At 39.2% G+C, this 22,570-nt stretch overlaps 1 protein-coding gene across 5 annotated transcripts; it reads right to left on the reverse strand.

Moving 5' to 3' along the window:
- Positions 1–685: 685 nt before the first annotated feature.
- Positions 686–21,872, reverse strand: SPATA1 (spermatogenesis associated 1). 5 transcript variants are annotated; one of them, XM_068952668.1, is made up of 15 exons: positions 20,704–20,849; positions 19,295–19,425; positions 18,264–18,370; positions 15,214–15,331; positions 13,063–13,116; positions 12,637–12,967; positions 12,274–12,522; positions 10,261–10,414; positions 10,048–10,108; positions 8,001–8,118; positions 7,019–7,144; positions 5,260–5,429; positions 3,548–3,646; positions 2,541–2,668; positions 1,514–1,975 (listed from the first exon to the last, which is right to left on the reverse strand). In XM_068952668.1, exons 2-14 carry the CDS (start codon positions 19,328–19,330, stop codon positions 2,564–2,566), a joined length of 1,728 nt encoding a protein of 575 aa, XP_068808769.1. In that variant the 5' UTR covers positions 19,331–19,425; positions 20,704–20,849; the 3' UTR covers positions 1,514–1,975; positions 2,541–2,563. The 5 variants fall into 5 exon arrangements, with proteins under 5 accessions (XP_068808766.1, XP_009671516.2, XP_068808769.1 ...); XM_068952667.1 differs by having other exon boundaries at positions 1,904–1,975; positions 2,516–2,668; positions 20,704–20,839; XM_068952665.1 differs by lacking the exon at positions 20,704–20,849 and adding an exon at positions 21,733–21,872 and having other exon boundaries at positions 686–2,668.
- Positions 21,873–22,570: the final 698 nt, after the last annotated feature.

A 22,570-nucleotide genomic window follows, 5' to 3' on the forward strand; every position in this document is an offset into this window, starting at 1 on the left:
AACGAACTGTGTATATATTTTCCCACACTTTAATTTTCACTCAGTAGCCTTCTTTTGTTATCTAATATTGCTTCGAAGATAACAGGGCATTATATTTTCATTGTAGATAATATTTTTCATAAGGTAATTGTATAACTTATCAAAATATCTCTAGTTACAGAGAGATTGACTGGTGTGTATATGATGTTTTTTGTTAAATAAAATGCCCTCTTCACTAAAGTTCATGAATAGTATCCTCAGTTTAGGCTTTACTTGCTCCACAGTTTACAGCCCACACTTTTTCAAAACTGTTTCACAACCAGCTTAAACGGCAACTATGCCCTGCTTAAGTGACTCTGTTACTTAAACAATTAAATTAGATATGTGTAGTCAGTTGGGGGTTTTTCGTGTGTGTGTGTGTGTGTACTGCTGCCTGGGGACGCAGGTGTGCGGTACGTGTGTGTGTGTGTGTGTGGTTGTTTAGGGAGAAAGGGCAGGAGGGCTAAACAGTTAATGGGAAACCACCATAGCCTGAAAGCCCTGTAATTGTTATATGCCCGTCTGACTGCTGTGATTCTACAGGTAATAGAATGCTGAACGTGAAGCCTGCTGCTCCCACATATAAAACTTTTCTCCTGAGTGGAAGATGAGAGGGCTCTTCACTAGACCTCTGGTTCTTCTGGCTTTAAAAGCTGAATGCAAGAACTTTGCACAAACATTAATTTATTTGACATACATACAAAGTCTTAAATAGTTAACGTTAATCATTTATGTACCTATGCTACGATAACATGAGATATTTGGCATCAAATTAAGAGATTTTTCTGAAGTGCAAGAGCAGAGCTACAAAAAGCTGACTGAAGGCAAGATGACTATATCACAAAACTCTCCTTCCTGTAGCGGGCAAGGATCATGAGTTGATTTTTGTGGGGGTGGGGAGAGTGGTCAGATTTTTCCAATAGACAGTTGCCTGCTGTGAAGCAAAAACCAGCTATGATTTGTGATTTCTAGCTCATTGCCCCTCTCAAAATCCTATATCCATACCTTGAATATTTTTTTCAAAAATCAGCAGCAGCACTGGAAACTGGAGACTGTTGACACAGGTGAGGACAGAGAATTTCTGAAGGTGCACTGGCCTGTTTTTGTTCGATCATCTTCCCATGAATGAGACAGGATGATGTTGTGGAACCATATCTAAGTTTTCAGCCCCTGAGGAGCTGTATTAGGATTCCATGTGTTTCTAAGAGCATACAGAACAATCTAATCTGTAGTGACAGAGGCAGGGCACACAACACAAACTACTGTGGATTGCATGTATTAAAACCTGACAGAATTTCCTATTCCTTTGCTTGGAAGATTATTCTTACACTTTTCAGTTTACTAGTTCAGTTTTGCTGCTACTGATAATATTAGTTTTTTATAATGCCTACTTCAAGAAGCAGAATCTGGATGGCTTAAGCTCTTTTTTCATACATAAAAACCAGAACATGGAAGACCTGCGTGTTTTTTAAATAAGACAGTTCAATCTTGAATTGCACAAATGTGCTTGTTTTAATACTTTAATACTTAAAACTTTTTGTTAAATCTTTTCTTTAAAAAAATAAATTGGAAAAAGCGTGGCTTGGCTCAAGACATTGCAAGTTCCTTCCTCCTTTCAAGAGTTGCACAATTTTTTTTATCCTATTACAGATGTCACTCGCAGTAATAAACACAGCCCAGTCACCTTTTTAGCTGACATCATTAACTTCTAGCATGCTATTGTAATAATGTCTGGATCTGCAAGGAAACACACAGGAATGCTGGAAAAAATTAACTAGCAAGAAGACATTTCTGATTACTCTGTCAGAGATTTGTTCCCGGAGCACGTGTAAGAACTTGAAGGAAAATAGTCTCCAGTATTGTAAGTAAAGCAGACCAAGAGCATCATTACAACAGTCCAAGACAAAGCTTGCATCTTCCACTAATTAAAGAATTGGCTATTCTCCATGTAGCTTTCCTGTAAAAAGGAACAAAAAAAAACCCTGCTGGATATGAAATAAGCTAAGATTATCTGGGATTTTGTTCATACTGCATAACACATGGACTAGTATTTTTCTGTCATTATAAAAAGGCCTATCTATGTAGTATCAAGCAATAGCTAAAGAAAAAATAACTAACTGTTGCTCTAGTTCTATAGAAAACTTGTTTTGCTCAAGAATTAAATGCATATGCCCCCAATTGGGGGAACCTTTGTTTATAGGAATACTTGCTTAGCAAATATTTTGTTTACAAAAGACTAGCAACATACTTATGATATTAAACAATTTGCACTTTTAAAATAATTTGGGTTTTAGCCACATTACTAGGTTAAACTGCATGTTTACATAGTTGAGTAGTGTTATAATAAGAGTAAGCTTTAAAAAGAAGCAAGCGAGTTGCAGTACCTCAGTAGCTTAGTATACAAATGCCACAATATTTACATACTTGATGTCTTTTCACAACAGAACTTTAAGACTATTAAAAAACAAATGCTTTGAAATTCTGAGCTTCTATATACATTACAGAGCTTCAGTAGACATTACAGCCGCTAAGTTGTGTCATCCCCCTAAATTCCTGATTTTCCAGAGTGGAGAATTAAAGCTGAATGAATCTTCTTCTGTGTCAGTTCTGCTCTCAGCGCTCGTAAATCAGATGCTGCTTGTTTTCTCATCTACAGAAGAGCAGTAATTTAAGGAATTGTAATTAACAGAAGTTTTTGGAGTTGATATGCATATGCATTTAAAATTGAATTTCATGCAGGATGGCGGCATATACACTGTATCTTTTCATAAATCGTTTATGTCTAACAAGATAGCCTAGTTCTAGCACTGCTTTGTTTCTGTACTTTGCCTTGTTGTTGTCAAGCCTCAACCCTAGAATTCAGTCGTCTTTTCACTTTTTTGTTATACAATGGCCCAGCTTTAGGAGGCATGATGAGTGCAGCCACCCTAGACTAGCAAATAAATAGGGGTGGGGGGGGGCGGGGTGTGCGTGTATTCTGTCACATCGAAGACACAAATTTCAAGAATTCAAAGCTGAAAAGCTATCTAATGTAAATGCCACTACCATTAATTCACCTTACAAAGGAAGCCATAGGCAGTATAGTGATGGATGCCCATGAAGAGCACTGCTCTCAGGCTGGACTGCCATTTCCATTTCTGTTCCTTGTACCAGTTCCCCCACCCACCCAACCACGGCGGGGGGGGGGGGGGGGGAACCCACTGATCTACACCTGACCTAACATGGTCCTTCAGTTACCTTTACAGTGGAACAGGAATTTTATGAGAGTGTGAAGCCCAGCCTATGCAGTGCCTTGACAATTTAAGTGCTTGACTGCTATGCATTCAAAATCAGCTAATAACCTGAGGTTCTGAAGTAATTTGGCTCAAGTGATAAAACTACAATGACACCAATACCATAAAAATTCAAAATAAGAACCGTTCAGCTAATATTTATGTCTTCCAGTGTTTGAGGAGAATCTGCACTTTTATACAGAATATTTCCACTCTCTCTTTTAATTGAAAGACTCACTAGGCTAGAGGCAGAGTACCTTAATTTCTATTATGAGTTTCATTTTTGTGTCATCCAGCTTCCTCCTCAGTTGATCAATATCATGCTGTACTGTAATAATCCGGATGATTGTGTTATTCTATGTGAAACAACAACATAAAAGCTTCAATGTATTTCTGCATTATTAGATAATGTATCATCTCTTTAGTCATAAGGTGTGAATTCCCCACTCAGAAATAATTCTGTAAATGCTTTTTCCAACGCTTTTACTTTCTTCCAGTTCCTAATACATGCTTGGCTATCCTGTTTTAAATGCCTTAGTCTGCAAGCACTCTGCTCTTCCACAGGGCAGTTCTCTTCAACAGTGAGTCCTTCAGCTAGGTGTGAAAGTTCTTTCATACCCTGTTGCTTTGGGAAGTTAAAAGATCCAGAGCAGCTCTCTTGAGTAATAGCACAACATTTTGCCATGAGTTTTTATGGGTACTTTCCACATACATATAATAAAAAGGCACAAATAGTCTTTTCTTTTGTTTCCCTCACAGGCTTACCCTCACTTTAGCCCAGAGGCAACACATTTATTCATGGGACTGCTCCACCCACGTGAATGGCTAACGCAGATAAACCCTTCTTTTCAGCGTTAGCTGTGGGTGGTCCTAGTTTTGTTTGAATTAACTGTAAAACTCAAATTCATATTTTCAAAATGGAGATTCTGATACTCAGCTAGCGTAAGTCAATCTTGCTCCCTTGGAGTCAGTAACCCTGAAGAATGGCTGTGCATGTGGTAATCTTCTCTTGATGGTCCAAGCCTTTAAAAATGCTATTAAAGTTCTAGCTGAAACAAACGACGGGATCAGGTTGCCTACACAAAGAGTCATTAGGTGGTAGCTGTAGCCCTCTGTTAACTCCTGCTGTAAGCTCCCCCTTCCCAAGGGCTTTAGCTGTCTGTGTTCAAGGCCCACCTCTGACAGAGCACAGCTGTGTAACCTTGGCTCAGACGGCTGAGAAAACATGGAAAGCTACACAACGGCAAAGGAGGATGCTGGGGGGGGGGGGCAGTTAGCCTAGTCGGGGGCTGCTCAGGCATCACTGGATCATTGGATTCAGCCATCAGCGGCACCAGTGCTGAAAGAGCTGATGGAAGGCACCAGCTCAGCAGCACCGAGGATCAGTGCCACAAAGCCCAGAGGCTGTCCCTTCCCTGTCTGACGGATGCCTGCCTAGTTAACAGATTTAACTATTGGGAGGGGTGTTTTCCCCATTCCTTTTATCTTTTTATTAATTCCTCTCTGAGCTTCCCATGATTTGAAAATGTATTTCCATTAACAAAGAACTCATAGTTGCACAACAGTTCAGGTGCAACCACTCCAAATGCCTCAGGGATTTTTTTTCTCCTTGAAACACAACTAGAATTCATTACCTCTGTACTTGAAATTGGGGATGATGAGAACCATGTGGAACTGAACAAGTCATTAATCACACCGAACAAAGGGGTTTTTGCTATCAGAGGACATGAAACAAACACAAAGCAGAAAGACTTCAAATGGTCAGACTCAAGAATTTCTTTAGTCTTACTAAGAATGGGATTCAGAAATTCTGTATTTGCCCCACCTCAAATCACTGAAAGACATTATTTGGTTGTTAGAGCTACTTTCTAAGTCATTGGTTGATGATGAATTGGTTACTTGCATTTGTATTTTATATAAAAATCAGGTTGTGTAAAAAGATGATAGATTAAATAATATGCACAAATACCTTGGAATTTGTTGTATTATTTGGTCGTTTTCGAGTATCTCTGGCTTCCAGTTGCAAAAGTAACTTCTTGTAGTAAAGCTCTAGATTGTGTCTTAGTCTGTTTAAAATGTCCTCAAGTGAAACTGTAGCTTTTTTTGTTTCAAAGTACTTCTTTTTCCATTCCTCACGAACTACAAAGGAAACCACAGTACTGTTTAGTCTTGTTCACCTTATCATAAGATGTTTTGACGACAGTAACAACCCAGTAACAACTAACTGATCTTACAAGATTCAGTTAGCCAATACGCATATTAAAATATAGCAGTAGCTTTCATTAGTGAAAGTCTTTGCTAAAGTGAAATTTGTTATAAATTGCAAAAGAATTTTCTGAACAAGTAATCCCCTAAACAAAGGGCTCTGACTGTCCCGTGACACATGACAGAAGCTCCAGAACCTAAATTTCATTCAGCCTGGCAGTTCTGCATTTTTTGGCTGAACAAGGACTCCAGACCTGTGCAGACTGGTATGCCCAGAACCATCTGAACTCCACAGCTTCACAGCCTTTCTTCCAAGGCTTACTTTAGGAAAGCAGGAAACTTCCTCTCAGATACTTAACAAAAAGAATCCAGCTGTTGGAGGACTACAGAATATATAACTTAGAGTGACTGCCACTGTGGCAATCTTAGGAGGAAATTAAATATAGACTGTATTGCTGTGCCTACAATATATGATGTACCCTTCATTCCTTGTGAAGAAATGTTTGTGAAAGCACTTACTTAATGAAACTCTACAGGTCTGACTAAAATAATTGGGAGGTAGAAGCACTTCTGTAAGAACCTGCAGAAGCTGTTTGAATCCTTGTGAAATAACCTTTAATTTACCTAACTGGATAACATAATGTAAGACAATGCATTTAGGATTCATCTCAGCAGGACAAATTAGCTTGCCTGCAGCTCCACGCTACCACAGATTCTCTGCTTCTAAGTACCCAAGCTTTCTTTTTTAAAAAACAACTTCGCCATGCTGCAGAGTGCAGTGTAGCCATGCCCTTAGAGAATAACTGGAAGAAGTGGCTTCTCCTTTGCCAATAAAGATACAGATGATCCAGCTGAGACTCCTAGTGATTCAGCTCTATTTAAGCACCAAGACAATGCTCTCAAAACATAGAAGTAATTAAAGCTCATCTCTGTATTAACTGGAAGGTGACTTAGGGAGACTAGTTTAAGTGTAAACTTGAAAATTTTAAGAGTAAATTTTGGGAAGGATTTCAATGAGATTCTACCCTTTCTAAAAAATGAGGTCTGTCAAGCTTGTCATGACAGCTTACAATTTCCATGCCTTATGCTGAATACCATTTGATAGGAGATATAAAAAGTATGATGCTTTGAAGCATAGTGGTTTGAATGGAAGTCCTAACAAAACCTGAGTAAGCACCATTGTTTAAAGGCAGTTTTAGAATATGTAAATTGCCTTGGGCCTCAAGGAAGAAGTCTGAAGTAGCTCTCCGGATACTCTATGTCCATATGTGACATAACTTCAATGGTTTATAAAAGCCAGGATATTTTTTAGATTTATAAGACTGCCACAAAGGAGTAGAAGCAGACATTTCCACCTTGAATCTATCTACCATAATGTTATACAAATGAGCCTTCTCAGAGCTACTGCTTAGCCAACTGCTCTTTTTATAATTAAGCTCACTGACAAATAGACAAACATTTTCACACTGGTTTCAGTGTCACTTCTCAATCATTCCAAGTTTCAACAGAAATGAAAACTGTACCATGGTATCGCCTCAGCTTATTCTGTTCCAGTAGCCCTTTGGCTTTTTTGAGCAGGTCTTCTCTAGTTTTTTCCACATTTCTTCTGTCTTTCTTCATCTCCTGCAGTTGTTTTGCCATCTTGTTTTCTAAAAATATAATTAAATTCAGCAAGTTTCTGGATACTGTAAGTGGGAAAGATCAACCAAGATTTTCATAATGCAGCCACCATAAACCATGTCAAAACCTCTGTCAGAACAGACAGTACAAATTCTTATATTTTAATATCCTGTCTCTGATTCTTGGAAGAGGCTGGTGTACTGGTGGAAAGGTGGGAAAAAAAAAAAAAAAAAAAAGAAATTCAGCATGCATCCAGCCATTCATACGCACACAAACAAGTAAATACCCTTTTAAATGCCTAGACTATGTATCACGAAAACTACTTTCAGACCACATTCAGCTATATGTTGCATATGTTGAAAACTGTTGCCACGAGGCCAGAAAAGCCTCCAGAGGACTACATTCTGCTCAAAATATTTTGTGATGTAAACTGTAGCAAAATGTTTCCTTAAACTCTAACTAGTATAGGCAGAATAAGGTATTTCAAGCTTTCCCTAGTCTGCAACAATGGGTCAATCCTTCTCACTATCCTTCTTCTAGATCACGAGCAACGATCCTTAGCCATACTCTTAGCAGTCATCTTAGCCACATTCTCACTTGAGCCAACAGTATTTTATCCAATCTCGCTCACTACCTCCTTCCATCCACAAGACCACAAGAGAGTTTTCAAGCACTGGGAACCTTTGCCATGTTCTGTGAACAGCTATGCAATAACTGCTTGGAATTTTCCAACCACAATTTAACCTTTGTAACAATATTGTGAACAAATGTATGTATGTATGCACGTACAAGTTCTTTCAGAAAAATATACATTTTTCTCTTCATCAACTGTTCAGTCTTGATGCCGGTTCACTCCCCTTTGACTTCTTGGATGCACGTACTTACTTTCTGCCTGAATTGCAGGAACTTGAGCTGCGTTCACAGAAAGTGCCAGAAAAGGTGGGCTAGGAGGAGAAAGATATTCTTTTGGACATGTAAGAGGATTTTGGTTTTTCTCATCTGCCTAGAGAGCGAAAGGACACAACAAGAAGACATAATTTGTAATCCTAAATAGTTACATTGCACATGAGAAAAGTCTTTATCTGATTTAATACGAGCTATAAGCTATCATCAGCCATCCCACACAGCTACGGCCTGCCTGTAAGTGACCTGAATGAACAGGAGGGCTCAATCTGAATTCTGAATGTAAGCTTTTTTATACCGTGTCATCAGGAGAGATGATTACCACATTCTAAACAGCCAGACCTCTGCAAACAAAATTACAGAGAGGAACACATGGGCAAAATTTGGGCCAAAGTACTTTAATCCTTGGGGATGGTAAATGAGAAAGAAAGAGCTTAGAAGAAAAAACAACTTTCTGAGATTCGTATTGGCTTGTAGAGTTAACAGAAGGGTATTGTATTTACCAACTAATAAAAATTGATACAGAAATAGTTAAACATAGTTAAATATGGACCTCCACAATGCCACGTATCAGTTAAACAGAATGTCAATATTTTATAACTATAGTGGGCTATTTCACACACATTTGAGAGAGACACTTTATTAAATGATGAATCTTTCAGTACCCCTGAAAAATTACCCAATTCCAGCATTTTCTATAATCTTGTATTTTGTAAACTTCTTTTAACTGACAAATTAAGACACTTATTTACAGCTAACTTTTACATTCTACAGCAGTAGACAAACTATGTAGATAAATCCATTAACACTTGCCATATCCAATTCTCTGTGCTAAGGAAAGAATTCTTACTGGAAACTGTGCTTCACATAATTGGTATGAGAGTCCTTCTGAGCAAAAAACAATCCCTTAAAAATATTTTTTCAATAACCAAAGCAGGGTGAAATTTGAAACAATAATTAATCCCAAAGACAAATCTACAGATGAAAAACCTAGTAGTAGAATATATGTTTTTGGTGGGGGAAGTAATGTTTTTATTAGACCAAATGGCAGTAGGCAAAACAGACAAGTTTGGCCCCTCTGAAGAAAGGTCACTGTGCCTGAAATGCCTCTTTGCTTAAAAGCTTTGTAGAACGGTATGCGAAAATGTTGAAAACTGTCCCTTCTCTTCAGTCTCCTCTCCTTTCAGAAAGGCAGCCTACAGGATGTTTCCATCTGCTCTCCCTGTCTTGTCTCCCCCAGGAAAATGTAGACTATCTCTAAATATTCTTGTGCATGCCCGTAACCCCACAAGACACTCCCATGAGAGCCTGGAATTAACTAGCCTGGTTCACTGCTTATCAAAGGCTGGACTTCCCATTTCCAAAGTAAAATTTATAAAAGCAGATTTTCAATGTCATTATTATTTTCATAAGACTCCACTACCATTCCACTCTTCTAACTACCAGACAAAAATCACTTCTGTGCAAGAGCTCAAATGTGACAGTTTCATCTATTTATTCCCTATTACCAATGTTTCAATTGCATATATATGATTGCATGTGCGTGCTTTGTACCTTCCTAAATATGTTCCAATTATGCTAGATCGCACATATGTTTTAAAGAATTGCAGGTCTTTTATCAGAAGTTTTGCTTGAGCAAAGGCTTTTAAGATTCATCCCATAAGAAATATGAATTTATAAAAATGTCACTAATAAAACCAATACAACATTATTGTCAAGCAACTATGAACAAATCCAGCTAATATTAATAAGACTGAAATAATTACTGTATATCTAGTTTCTATTAAATGATAACCACAGCAATAACAACTTTTGAGGATTTCATTCTTTTATAAATAGTTGGTTTTTCATTAGCAAATCTGCAAGGTAGCAGACTATGAATTAACTTTTCGGAATTATTCTCAAGCCTACATTTGAATATTTCATCTTTCTAATGAGTTAGCAGTCCTATAAAATTAAGATTATTTCTATGTGGAGGATTGTGTTTATTGCTCCACACTACTAATACATGTTACCTTGGAAAACACACCTGGTTATCCTGTTTTTCACCAGGATGAGCTACAGATTTGCCAGTTCTGTACCGCTGCAAACTAAAGACAAAACAAAGAAGCAAGTGAAAATTTATGTAATTAAATGCTTTCTTTTTTTTCCATTCTCTTTCATTTATTTGAAGTCTTTAAAATAAGTTTCTAATTACAAATTAATATTACCCATTATTTTATCAGAATCATTATATACTAACCTTTGGTTATTATATATATATTCTATGGTTTGGCCTTCCCACGTTTTAGGAATTTCAGAATCCTGTGTTCTGCTCCTTCTTAGTTTGGTATCTTCTTGATGCTCATTATTTTCCATGTTTGTAACTAGCAATTCAGGGTTTAGTGGGTTTAGTTCTGTGACAAGAAAATGAACAAAATGTTTAGTTCACACTCAAAAAAAAAAAAAAGATCAAACTCTTTTGAGTGCCAATGCCTTGACTTTCCAACCTGTATTAGAAATTCAGTGAATCAATTCAATAAACAGTCTTCTCTCTGGGGTATGGAAACGTCGTATGAATAATAGAGGAAAGAAATAAAGGTGAAAAATGGTCTTCTGGTTTTGAGAATTTATATCTAAGTAATTCTGGTAACTAGTACAGGGAACAATAACACAGATAAGGAAATCACTTAACTATTTCACCTTCCCGAAGTTAATTCTGTATCTAACACTTTCCACCTTTAAGTGACTGAAGATCCCCTACAAACTAGAGCCAGCAAAGAAAGGGACAGTAAAATGTTCTACGTTTAATAAGTTAACACATAAATGTTATCTACTTAAAAATATCCACAAAATAAACAAATATTTCAAAAGAAAATTGCTGAATGACTTTACCTTTATCTGATAGAATTCTAGAGCCTTTATCATTCAAAATTACATTTCAGAAAACTTTTCAATTGTGCATACGTATGTATACACATAAACATACCTCTGTGTGTGTGTGTGTGTGTGTGTGTGTGTGTGTGTGTGTGTGTGTGTGTGTGTGTGTGTGTGTGTGTGTGTGTGTGCGCGCGCGTGTATTTGTATATTTACCTAACTCATACCTCAGTTAATATGGTGATGGAAGGACAGAGCTATTTTTGACAGATTATGATTGGAAACTGAAATTACTGAAAAGTCATCTGAGAAAGCCTTGTCTAATACACTCTCCAGACAACTCTCAAAATCATAATATCTAAATTTTGTTTTCTAATTCAAAGGGCTGGATATCCAGAGGATTTGTTTTAGTTAAGCTCTGCAAGGTTCCCAGACCTATGAAAATCTGAATATTGCCTCATTCGGTAACTGCTCATTAAAATTTAAAATAGGCCAAAGGTCACCTTTGTACATTAGCTGTAAAATTCTACTCGTATATTGAGACTTGTCATTTAAAACTATTTCTTCAAAAACAACTTAGGTTACAATTTTGTTGCTAATACTAGAATAGTGGTTATTCAAATCCAATTTAAATATTTCCATCCTTTCTTTCTTCGTCATTACTAAAAATTTAGGCTTATTAAGAATACTAGATAGATAACTGTTCAGAGACTTAACGGCCTCCAGTATCCAAAAGACACTACAATTTAAAGGAAGTAGTGGCTAATAGATCTCTTTCAAAAAACATTTTTGGTTTTGGCACAGAACTGTTAGCTTAGCTGCATTATCTGTGCTTTAAGCCTTCCATCCTTTTGTAGTATTTTTCTCTGTAGTCTAGTCAGAGAGTCCTCTCACCGCAGTCTTAAGAATCACACTGGTCATAGCATAAAAATAGACCAACATTGCATCGGAGGGAGGGAAGGAAACACTTTCCCTCCAGTAGTAATGTAGCCATGGGTAAAATGACAGTGAAAGTGGAAGTAAGTAAATTGCTTTCCCTGATCTATTGACAACAGGATTTATTCATTTAAAATTCCTGTTGAATTATAATTATGGGATCACTATCTTCCTAGCTTTACAAATAACAAGTGGCAGCTTGGCAATTTGTTTTCACATAAAAAAGATTAAACAAATGCATCAATTATATTACAGTGTTTCCTATATCAGTAGATAAAGAATGGCTACTTGAAAGTAAAAACTACAGCTCTTTGAAAGATATTTTTCTACTAAAAAATTAAAATACTGTTCTGATAGCAATTTTCCAAATTATGTTATGACTAAAGACTCTTTTCAGTCTTATATTTGCTGTACCCACTTTCTAAAAAGCATGCTTTCACAAGAAGATGACAAGGAACAGTACCCTTTTGATATTTAATATAATCTGGGGGGGTCTGGTTATCCTGGCCTTGTTCATCACTGCGGTTTACATGAAGAGTAAGAGCAGTTCCTTTGGCTTTGTCATTCCATTTGGGAGCATTATGCTCTTTTTGATCTTGGCTGCGACAATTTTGCTGAGAGCTCTGTAGAAGCACACGGCTCTTCCCAGATTCTCCATCTGCAGTATTTGAACTCCTTGGCACAAAGAGAACTCCACTGGATCCATTTTGATCTGCATAATAATTGACATTGAAAAAGAGAAAAATTATTTTATTGCAAATGTTAACCATAAGAGTTATTCTTCTCTTCCTTCTTCATTCTCCTTTACTACATTGGATAAACCTACCTTTCTCTCTAAGCTGAATCTGTTTTTCTTGAATCCTGTTGTTCTGGTCTTGCTCGTGATTTGTGTGCAGAATCAGAACAGATTCTTTCTCATCCCATTCAAGAGGACTGTGCACTTCCTGATTTTCTGGCAGATGACTGCTTTTTCTGCTTTCTAAAAATCCTTTACTTTTTTCATTTTTGTGGGGGGGAAGACTGGATATTCTTGACCCGTGACCAAATCTACTAGCTTCTGCGTTAAAGCGATGCCTTTCTTGAGTTGATGATGATAATGGATAAACATCTTCAAAGTACTCCACTCCAGGTAATAAATATAATTCAGGATAAAGTGCCTAAAATATGCAGTATGTTAATCAGACATGAAAGAAGAAATGTGCAATGTAAAAAATTCCTGAAAATGGTAGTTTAAAAGCCATACAATACATACATAAGGAGGAGCAAATGATTTCACTTCCAGTTCTGCTTCTTGCTTTGCTTTCACCTTACAAGATAAAGAATGAAAATGTAACCAATAAAATAATTTTTGATTTAAACAGTAATGTTCACTAGTACTTAATTTATATATTCTGTCATCATCTTTACACGTTACACTTTTCGTACTCTCTTCTGGAATGGTCTGATGGGGCAGAAGCAACACAGAATACTATTTTGTTTTCTGACAGGACACTGAAACATTTTGTCTAGTTTTCAAACTTTAAATCAGACCCACAAGAGTACATGGATATCTGAATAAACATTTTTATCGTTTGCACTTTCTCTTATGGTTCAAAGGACGTGATCCAACTATCACAGCAAAAGAAGGTCTTCGACTGTCTTCACCAGAAGTTGCTTCATGTTGAATCTGAATAGAAATGATGAGTTTGTATGCTCTATTCAGCTTATACAACACTGCAAAATATTAAATATACATAAAGAAAATCCACCACTCTCCTAAACACTTCTATATATTTCTTCAGTTTTTTATCTTAATTTCCATTGTGTGATACAAACTTTCTGCTTTCAATATAGTTCTCCTGAAAAACAAAATCTAAGATAAACAACGTATATTTGATGCGCTCCAGCAGAGAAAATGAAATCTGAGCTTACATTTAAACAATGAAATAATTAAACTGAACTAAGGCCATGTTCTGCTCTCAGTTATGGCCAGGCAATGCCAGTGATTCATTGTTACACTCATAGGCTATATGAAAGAAAATGAAGAGCAAATGAACAACGTTTTGGTTTATGTTTATTTTTCATTAAAAGGTCCTTACTCTGCAAGCAGGGTACAGCTCTTAGTATTGCTTACACTGTTACTATTGTGAAACAAAAGCCTGGAAAAAACCTCAACAAATATTTGATCATGGAGATATAATTGCACGAGGTTACCATGACCCTAAACAACAAATAAACCACTTTGCTGGTTTATTGCTTTATTCTTCCTTGCAAAGTTAAATATCAAGCAATACTAAATCCCCTAAATTAAAACTGTATCTTTGATTTGTTGCTAAAATCTTCACTTGTTTCTAGTAATATCTTTAATTCTCTAATTAATAAAGAATTTTTTGTTATATTCTTGACATTCTCAATGGAGCTGCAAAATTTCTCCATTTACCTCAGAACTATCAGTGGGAAAGCAAATACTCAATTGTACTTAATATTACTCAGTTAAAAACACTTGAATTGTTTGAAAACATTTGCATATTTTTAGATTTACATCCTGTCACAGTCTATCAGTTTGTCTTCATGATTTTTCTAACTAATTTTTGCACATTATTAATATTTATTCTAGTCTTCTAGAGGGCAATTTTAGCGATGGCTACAAATGAGATAAAGAACCGCACCAAATTTACAGCTTGTAATTAATTTCCTAATTTGTGAGAGGCAGAAGTGAGTAAGAGGTGAAAAACGTATTCTGTACTTACACAAAGACTTAAGTGACATAAGTATTATGTAATAAACATTTAGACTGATTTTCAAGTTTATTTAATCTTTAGCTATAACTTTTAATATAACTAACTATGTAGGGAATCAATGTGAGGAACAGTTATGATTTAGAGATGCAGCTTTTTGATGGCATAAATCTCAGGCTGTATTACTGGACTAACTAGCAATCTATACACAGAGGAGTGTCCAGCCACAGACTGATCTTAGAGGCTATTGGGAAGGTCACAGCAGGAACCTTTAGAGGAATCTTGATATACTCAATTTTCATTGAAAAGTCTTCAAGTACCATACTCCTAACCATGTACTGGTAATATTGACCATAGTGGGGAACTTCTTGCATGCAATTAGATTTGCAATATTTAATTAATTTACTGATTTATCAAAACTGGTATCTTCCACTGGATGGCAAAAAATTATGCCTGATGCATGAAAAGGTGTTTCTAATATACCTGGCCAGCTGTGCCTGTGTTCGAAGAAGTAGTTCTGATAAGAGCTTACGCTCCAACATGTGTAAAAACAAATGCTAGCAGTGCTCCAAAAGTTATCCCTGTTTTCTTGTGATAGTATTTAATCTGCAGGATCTGCAGGACAGTATTTAATCCGCATTAAAAAGCAGAATAGCACTAGAGAAAAAAAAAAAGTATTAACTTACCACTGCTAGTTTTTTCCCAATGCATTTTAAAAATATAAATTTATCTGCAACTGCAACTCCACCCAGGTACTCTCCAAGCTTCTCCCGCAGCACTCTTAGTGTGATGTGAGGAGACACCCTAGAATGTTTTTATTCATTAGTACATCTGTAAGATCAAATAACGCCGGCTAGTTAGTAAGTGGGGGAAGATAAAGCTACATACACATTGGCTTGCATGAAGAGAATGACCAAAAATGGGAACTATATTCCTGGAGCTGAACTCAATTACATACAGGTAAAACAGTCTTGGTGTGGTAGAGTCAGGATATTGCATCAGATTATGGTAGACTGTATTACAAAGGCTGTGGTAAAATTAGCTGACAATATTCCTATTTTAGGAACCCATACAAAAAAAGAATATCAAGACCTGAAACTTGAAAACTTTATAATGCTTTTGCTCATCCGCAGATGAATAACAAAAGCAATGAAAACTATAGTAAAGCATTTTCATCTAGGTAGCAAAGTTACAGGGGGCTGGTCTAAGACTGTAGAATACACACTTTCAAGCACTATGCACTAGAAGAGACTTAATCGCTGTCCACTTTAAAGGCCAGACACAGTCCTTTGATTTTATCTCCTCCAATATAAATTTATAGCTGGGCGTGTGCATGTATGTACACATGCAAATGTATTTAAATCAAAATCAAACACTTCAGTGCAAACAATTCTACCATAGCTAGAGGACGAGAGAGAGCTGATGCAAATATGAATTACATCATTTAATGTACTATTGGAAACCATGCAAAGAGTAAAGTAATGAGCTCAGTATGAAAATCACTATAGAATAAAAAGCACCTCCACCGAATAAAACAAGATGTGCAAGAAGAATACACAAGTTCTTCAGTAGAACATAAGCAATTCTGGTTACCTCTATGCTGCGACGTAAAACGAACCAGGGAGCAAATTTAGGCAACCTAGGACTTTTGATCACCCATGCGGCTTAAGTGCTGGTACACTGTCTAGCATGGTTTTGGCCCAGGCCAGCTATTACTCTTCAAGCAACGTGCAGACATAGTCTGGGGGATAGCACATGCCATTCTCAGTAACTAACAGCATAGACAAGAATGCAGCAGGTTCAGCTCCCTCCACTTAGGCTGGCCTTCAGTATTACCCCAGCAGGGTTTGCATTGTCAAATAGTCCTATGTGCCTTCATTTCACAGCCCAAGTATGCAAAAAATACTCTCAGTTTCAGCCTATAGAAGTTTCATCCAGTACTTCAAGGGGCTACAACGCTGCCCTTACATTATTTCAAAACCCTGAACTTAGAGGACCCTCCTCAAGATCGTAATTCTGCCCTGGAGCGCAGGACATGACAAAGGAGATTTAAGGCCAAGCATGCTGCAGAGTGGACACATGTAGGCCACACTGCTTGGTCTCTGTACATTTAACACCACTTATTTAGCCCCTGTTTACTGCTTCCACATCCTCTTTTTGCCCGTATCTGCTGCAGATGTTAGCCCTAATTTATTCATTTATTTCAAACGTATAAAGAAATATGTGAAGGAGGGATACATAATTCAATACACATCCTTCCGCGGCCTGATGTGAGCAGGCAGATGATCTGTCCTTCAAACATCTCTCATTCGCCATCATTTTTTCAAGCTCAGAGTAGATATGCCCCTTGCACTGTCCCCTGAAACACAATAAATGTAAGGTCCTTCACAGGGATTTCTAGAACTGAACGTCCTTCACTGATAATGCCCTTCCAAATTAGCAAGGAGACCTAAGAGCTGTATAAACAGTGGGGAATACATCTGATTCAAGTAACTATGATGTAGCATAGGAGAAAATGACTTACGTTATATAGCTCCTGAGATATACAGCAGGAATTTATCTGAAAATAGTCATCTTGCCAGTAAGGCTGCTAGGAACTAGGTATAATACTTTTCCCTTTTGCTGCCACTGGCTAACAGAAGCATAGTCACATCTACATCACTCGCTTCAGGGTGTTCCTCTACAAGTAATGCAAACTAGAGTTCATTGCAGCAACCTCATCTAGAAATAACAAGAGCATGGGTTCTGTGGTAAGGAATGAGGAATAAATAAAAAGATCACAGAGGCTGAGAAATCAAGTTCATGGGAGTGAGAACTTGGGGCCATAGACGATTACACACTTAGTCTTTTCCTCTAATTTTATGATTAATGGAAGTGTCCTCCACTTAGATCTAGGAATCCTTTGTTCAGCTGACTCACACAATACATTAGGCTCATGACTGGACAGTGCTATCGACAATCTTCCGACTTTCTTAGTACCAGCAAGATTCCCTCTCTACTATTCCCTCTCCTAGATTATAATAAGAAAACATTTTAAAAATATTTTTTGTTTTTAAAGACTGATACACCAGCATTGTGCTAGTTTGCTAATACTAGCTTATTGTAGCATTGCATGGCACCCTAGAGAATTACTAATTAGCAAGTCCTCCCAAATGGCTATCTGAGAGCACACATAGCACATGCAGTTGCAGGCAACTGTTCAGAAATATTACTGAAGAGGAAAGAAGACATATGCTGGTGGTTGCATGGGCCGTAACGCTTCCCTTTTAGAAACATGACTTAAGCTATTTCTTCAGACTTCAAAACTTCATATACCGATTCCCGGAAAGTTACTGGCTCTTCTGAGATAGCAAGTCTTTTCATTTCTGCAGTGGGCCAGCTTCAAGACGAGAGACAGAATTTAAGATTCTGATAAGGAGGCTCAAGGAAAAAGAAAGAATATAAGACTATGATTTTACAATATAAATTATTCTTCAGCAATCCCACTTCAGTGGTCTAAGACCGTGGGCTGCAATGGAGCTAAGCCTGAGATAGTTCAAAGACACATAATGCTAGTCATAGGCACCGCTTACCCTCTGGAGATCATCAGAGAAGAGGTCTCTTTGGACAGACGTAATTTTACTCTGTAGAGCAACGGTGGTACCAATGACTGAAGGACAGTGCAGAGAAACTAACATGCATGTGAAGTTAAAAGTTTTATAGGTGCTGTCAGATTCTTGCCCAAGACTGCACTCACCTTATAAATCCAGCTGAGATGAATTTACTAGAAAGAGCTGCAGAAACTGTATTCAGCTTGAAGTTCCACACTTCTTCTGGGACATAAAAAACATGAAGCTCCACCAACTAAATCAAGTAAGAAGAGGTTATCCTAACTATAGATCTGCTATTAAATCCTCTTCCTTTCTGCTTTGTTTTCCTTAGCTGGACTTTCAATTTCTGGAGGTAGGAATTGTTTCTTTGCTGTTAGTACGTGGACTAGAACAAACTATGATGTGCTAGATGACAATGATGCTCAGAATAAATTTTGATTGAATTCCAACTGACAACAGGCTCACCATTGAAATAATTCACGTTAGAACAAGCTCAACAATAAAAATGAGAAAAAAGACAAGTCTATGCTCCTGTAGCATGTCACTGTGACAGCAATGGATAGAGTTTACCAAAAATAGTTGATCCTCTGGAGTCTATGTCATGGATATTTGAATACTTCATCTAAAATCCCAGCCTTGTTCAACTCATAAAAACCGCAAAGCCCTAAAAGCCTGATCCAAATGTAGTACAAAGCCCCATAACGAGACCTTGTAAGCAAGAAAAAATTTTCAAAATATTTCTCACAGATGTTGATAATATTAGCCATGTTGGAATCACACAAGTGCTCTTGCTAATGTCTATGACAAGAATAACTCGGCCTGCTCTGAAAAAGTTCACTTAGATTATGCCCAAACGTGTGACAGCCATGGGACTATTAACAGCTGGGTCTTGATATTTTTGGTGGTGAAACTAAAATTGTATTAGCAAAGATAATAAATTTCTGAAAAGCTTTCCCTATAACTAGAAGCCATGCAAATAAGCTACATTAAATATTTCTGCAGTTGTTGAATTACTAAATATAAACAAGACAAGAATCATTTTTATGTTTACTCTGTTGAAAGAATTTTTTTTTCTCTCAAGTCTTCTAGAAATGTTGCAAGGTTGCTTATTTGGTATTTTTTTAGTTTTATTTAAGAAATCAAAACTTTTTTTTAGAAAAAGTATAAGAACTCTCACCTGTGATGTTGGAGGCCTTGTTCGACTGAACAACATACTGATCACCGTACTTGGCCACAGTGAATTCCAGATGGACTTTTTAATTTTCTTTTTGATCTAAGCATTCTTTAAGAACGAGTTCCACAATAAATCTGTTATGAGAGAAGTTATGCATTAATGTTCCTTATTTTCATTTACTTTTCTTGTTTTCCACTTATGGGAATAAAAAAGCTGTTTCCGGACTGAGGCCGAAAGCTTCTAGCTAACTGTAGACAAACAGGTTCACCACACCTTCTACACAAGCGAGGATCACCTAAGTAACTCGGTGAATGGCATAATCACAGCCATGCAGCTCTGCAGGGATCTGCCCTGGAGTACTTCCTCCAACATTCTTTGTCCTTTAATAAAAATACTTCAGTTGTATTTAATTTTCTATACAACTGCATCAGGTATCTAAAGACACAAAATAGGATTCTTGCAAGGTCTGGCGTTATCTTTAGTAAGAGGACAATTATTGTGCACTGAAGCCAAGTCATTCATATACCTCACATTTCACATGGTGAAATATGGAATATGGTATTCCAAAGAAGCTTGACTGTATCAGACAACCATGTTGGAAAAATCCTTTCATAAGCTACTCTGGTTCCACCCTACTGTTTGGGGGATTTTCCTCAGCACTCTCATTTGAAGGCTATTCCAGAACCTCACTACTCTGTCGCTTACAGACTTTCTGAGTTTCAGCCTAGCTGGATGTCCTCCACAGGTATAAAGTCACCTGCTGTGCATGTGCCAATGCTGGCCTTTCACATGAGCAGCTCTTCTTCCCTGGGTTTATCATCAGTCATACCTCCTCTCCACTTTCGCTTTGCTAGTTTAAACACGCCATACACTTTGGTAAACAAGCCTTCTGCTCTCCTTACCATCTTAATGGCTCCTCCTTGCATCCCTTCTGGTTCTCATCCACATTTTCTTGAACATTATGTGACCAGACCTTCCAGATGAGGTCCCACAGTGGAATTATGGCCTGCTCATCTCCATAGGAAACATCTACTTAAAGGAGACTATGTCCTTTTCAGGACTGTACTGCAACGAGCATCCACACACCACCTGGCTAGCACGTCCAGTCATTTCTCCCCAGCTAGTCTCAACCAAAGACATTCCAGGTTGTGGAAGAGATTCTTATTAGGCCTACACAGATGCAAGGACCAAATAAGTCCTTGCTGGCAAAAGTAAACTTAACAATTTCATTCACTGTGCCTCAAAATAACCTTCAAACTAGTAACTCACTTAAGAGTATCAACCAGATTTCATAGCTTGGACTTAATATTGTTTTCTCATCTAATGTGCCATATAGATAATGAAAAAAAGTCACATTCTTGTGTTTCCTTAATTTCAAGGGCCTTTTCCGCAGGAATCAATTAGTCGCTTACCACAGAAACGTAGGATCCCCCGATCGGACACGTGGTGGGAGTACTTAGGACTCCAGGATCACGAACTGCATTTCCCGAGTAATTTAACCTTCCCGGGAAATACAGGACTCGAAGTGGAAGAGCCATAACCCACTACCCGTAATGAGAACCCTGCACAGCGTGTTTTTTTGTCAGGTGTGGCGGCGAAGCCCTCGCAGAGCCGCCCTGGCCGCCGCCCGGCAGCGGGGCCGCCGCGGGGGCCGCCCGGAGCCGAGCGGAGGGCCGCGGCGGCGGTAGGGCAGGGCAGGGCAGGGCCGGGCCGGGCAGGGCAGGGCCTGGCGCCCCCGGGCCGCCTGCCAGCTCGGCGCGGCCCCGCGCCCTCTCCGCGCCCGCAGCACGGCCGCGGCGACACCCGCAGCACGGCGACACCCGCAGCACGGCGCCGGCTGCGGCCCAGGCTCCCGGCAGCGCCCCCCGCGGCGGCCGTTGGCGGCGGCCGTTGGCGGCCCCCGGCGCGCGGGCGGCGGTTGCGCAGGCGCCGCCGGGCGGGAGAGTTTGGGACGCGCCGGAAAGTTGGGGCTGGGTGTGCCCGCTGCCTGCTGCTGCCCCGCCGCCGCTCCTGCCCGCGCCCACCATGTCGGGCTCCTCCAACGTGGCGGCCATGAAGAAGGTGGTGCAGCAGCTGCGCCTGGAGGCCAGCGTGAGCCGCGTGAAGGTGAGCAGCGGAGCCCCGACGGGGCGGCCGCGCCGCCATTACCGCTGGCGGCGCCGCCCGGGCCCCGGCCTCCCCCTCGGCGGCCGCGGGGCGGGGCAGGAGCCGGGCCGGCACGGGGCGGCCGGGCCGGCTCCCACCTGCCCCGCGGACCCTGCCTGGCGGCCCCGGGGCTTCCCCCGCCGAGCCGGGCCGGCGGCGCGCCCCTCCCCGCTCCTCCCCGCTCCTCCCGGGCCGAGCCGGGGCCGAGCCGGGGCCGGGGCCGCGCCCGCGCCCGCCGCGGCCTTTGGGTGTCCCGCGGCCGAAACGCTCCCCTAGATGGGATGGGCACGCCTTACCCTCCCCTTTCGTTTCCTTATTCCAGGGAGTGTCTTTTTCCTTCCAAGGCCTGTCGAAAATTGCTGCCTGAGTCGGTGCTGGCAACAGGTTGCCTCGCCTGGCCTGGCCTGAATGTCACGCTATAAAATGGAGACTTTAAATTCATTGATGTGTGCCTTTTCTGCGTGCAGTAGGCCCTGTGTCATATTAGAGAAACTATGAGGAAACCGCAAGTACAAAATAAGAATAAAGATGCTGGTTTCCTAAAGTTTGATAATTCTTTTCTATGACCAGTTCAGTGCTCAAAAAAATGAGTTCAGTTTATTGTTCTTGTCACAGCAAGGACAAGAAAGACAGTTTATGTCTCGGTTCTTAGGTAGGTACAGCTTACCAAAAATTAGAATTCGTACATTATCTCATCATAAGGCTAGTTTTCCAAGGGAAAAAAATACCAGTAAATTGCGGTAGACAGTCTTATACTACAGGCTGTATTTTTAAAGAGAAGTGATGCTGGAACAATGATATTTGCGTGTGTAACAAAGCAATCTGCCGCATGTAGCTCATCTTTCATACAGTTTCATGCTTGCAAGTTTTCAGTGTGTAAGTCTTTCCAAATGAATTCTTGTTCCAGTATTGTACAATTTCTTGTCAGTCACAAACCAAAAAGTGAGATGAAATTGCTCTATAAATTAAATTAGCTCAGTGCAGATTCATGTAACAGCATTCTTTATCGTTTGCGATGTAGGTTATATCCTCTGTGAGGAGTACGTTCGGTGAATACTAACGCAGACTTTATTATGGCTAGGTTTCTCAGGCTGCAGCAGACTTGAAGCAGTTCTGTCTGCAAAACGCACAGCA

This window comes from Struthio camelus, chromosome 8, assembly GCF_040807025.1.
Source record: "Struthio camelus isolate bStrCam1 chromosome 8, bStrCam1.hap1, whole genome shotgun sequence".
NCBI classification, from domain to species: domain Eukaryota; kingdom Metazoa; phylum Chordata; class Aves; order Struthioniformes; family Struthionidae; genus Struthio; species Struthio camelus.

What these genes read in the sequence shown, in the direction of transcription:
- SPATA1 (XM_068952665.1), bottom strand. Translation starts at nt 19,330, where the DNA reads ATGTTGTTCAGTCGAACAAGGCCTCCAACATCACAG. An exon ending in CAAGGCCTCCAACATCACAG is followed by an intron (nt 18,371 to 19,294) that starts GTGAGAGTTCTT and finishes TACTTGATTTAG; the next exon opens with TTGGTGGAGCTTCATGTTTT. An exon ending in TATATATATAATAACCAAAG is followed by an intron (nt 10,109 to 10,260) that starts GTTAGTATATAA and finishes TTTTGTCTTTAG; the next exon opens with TTTGCAGCGGTACAGAACTG.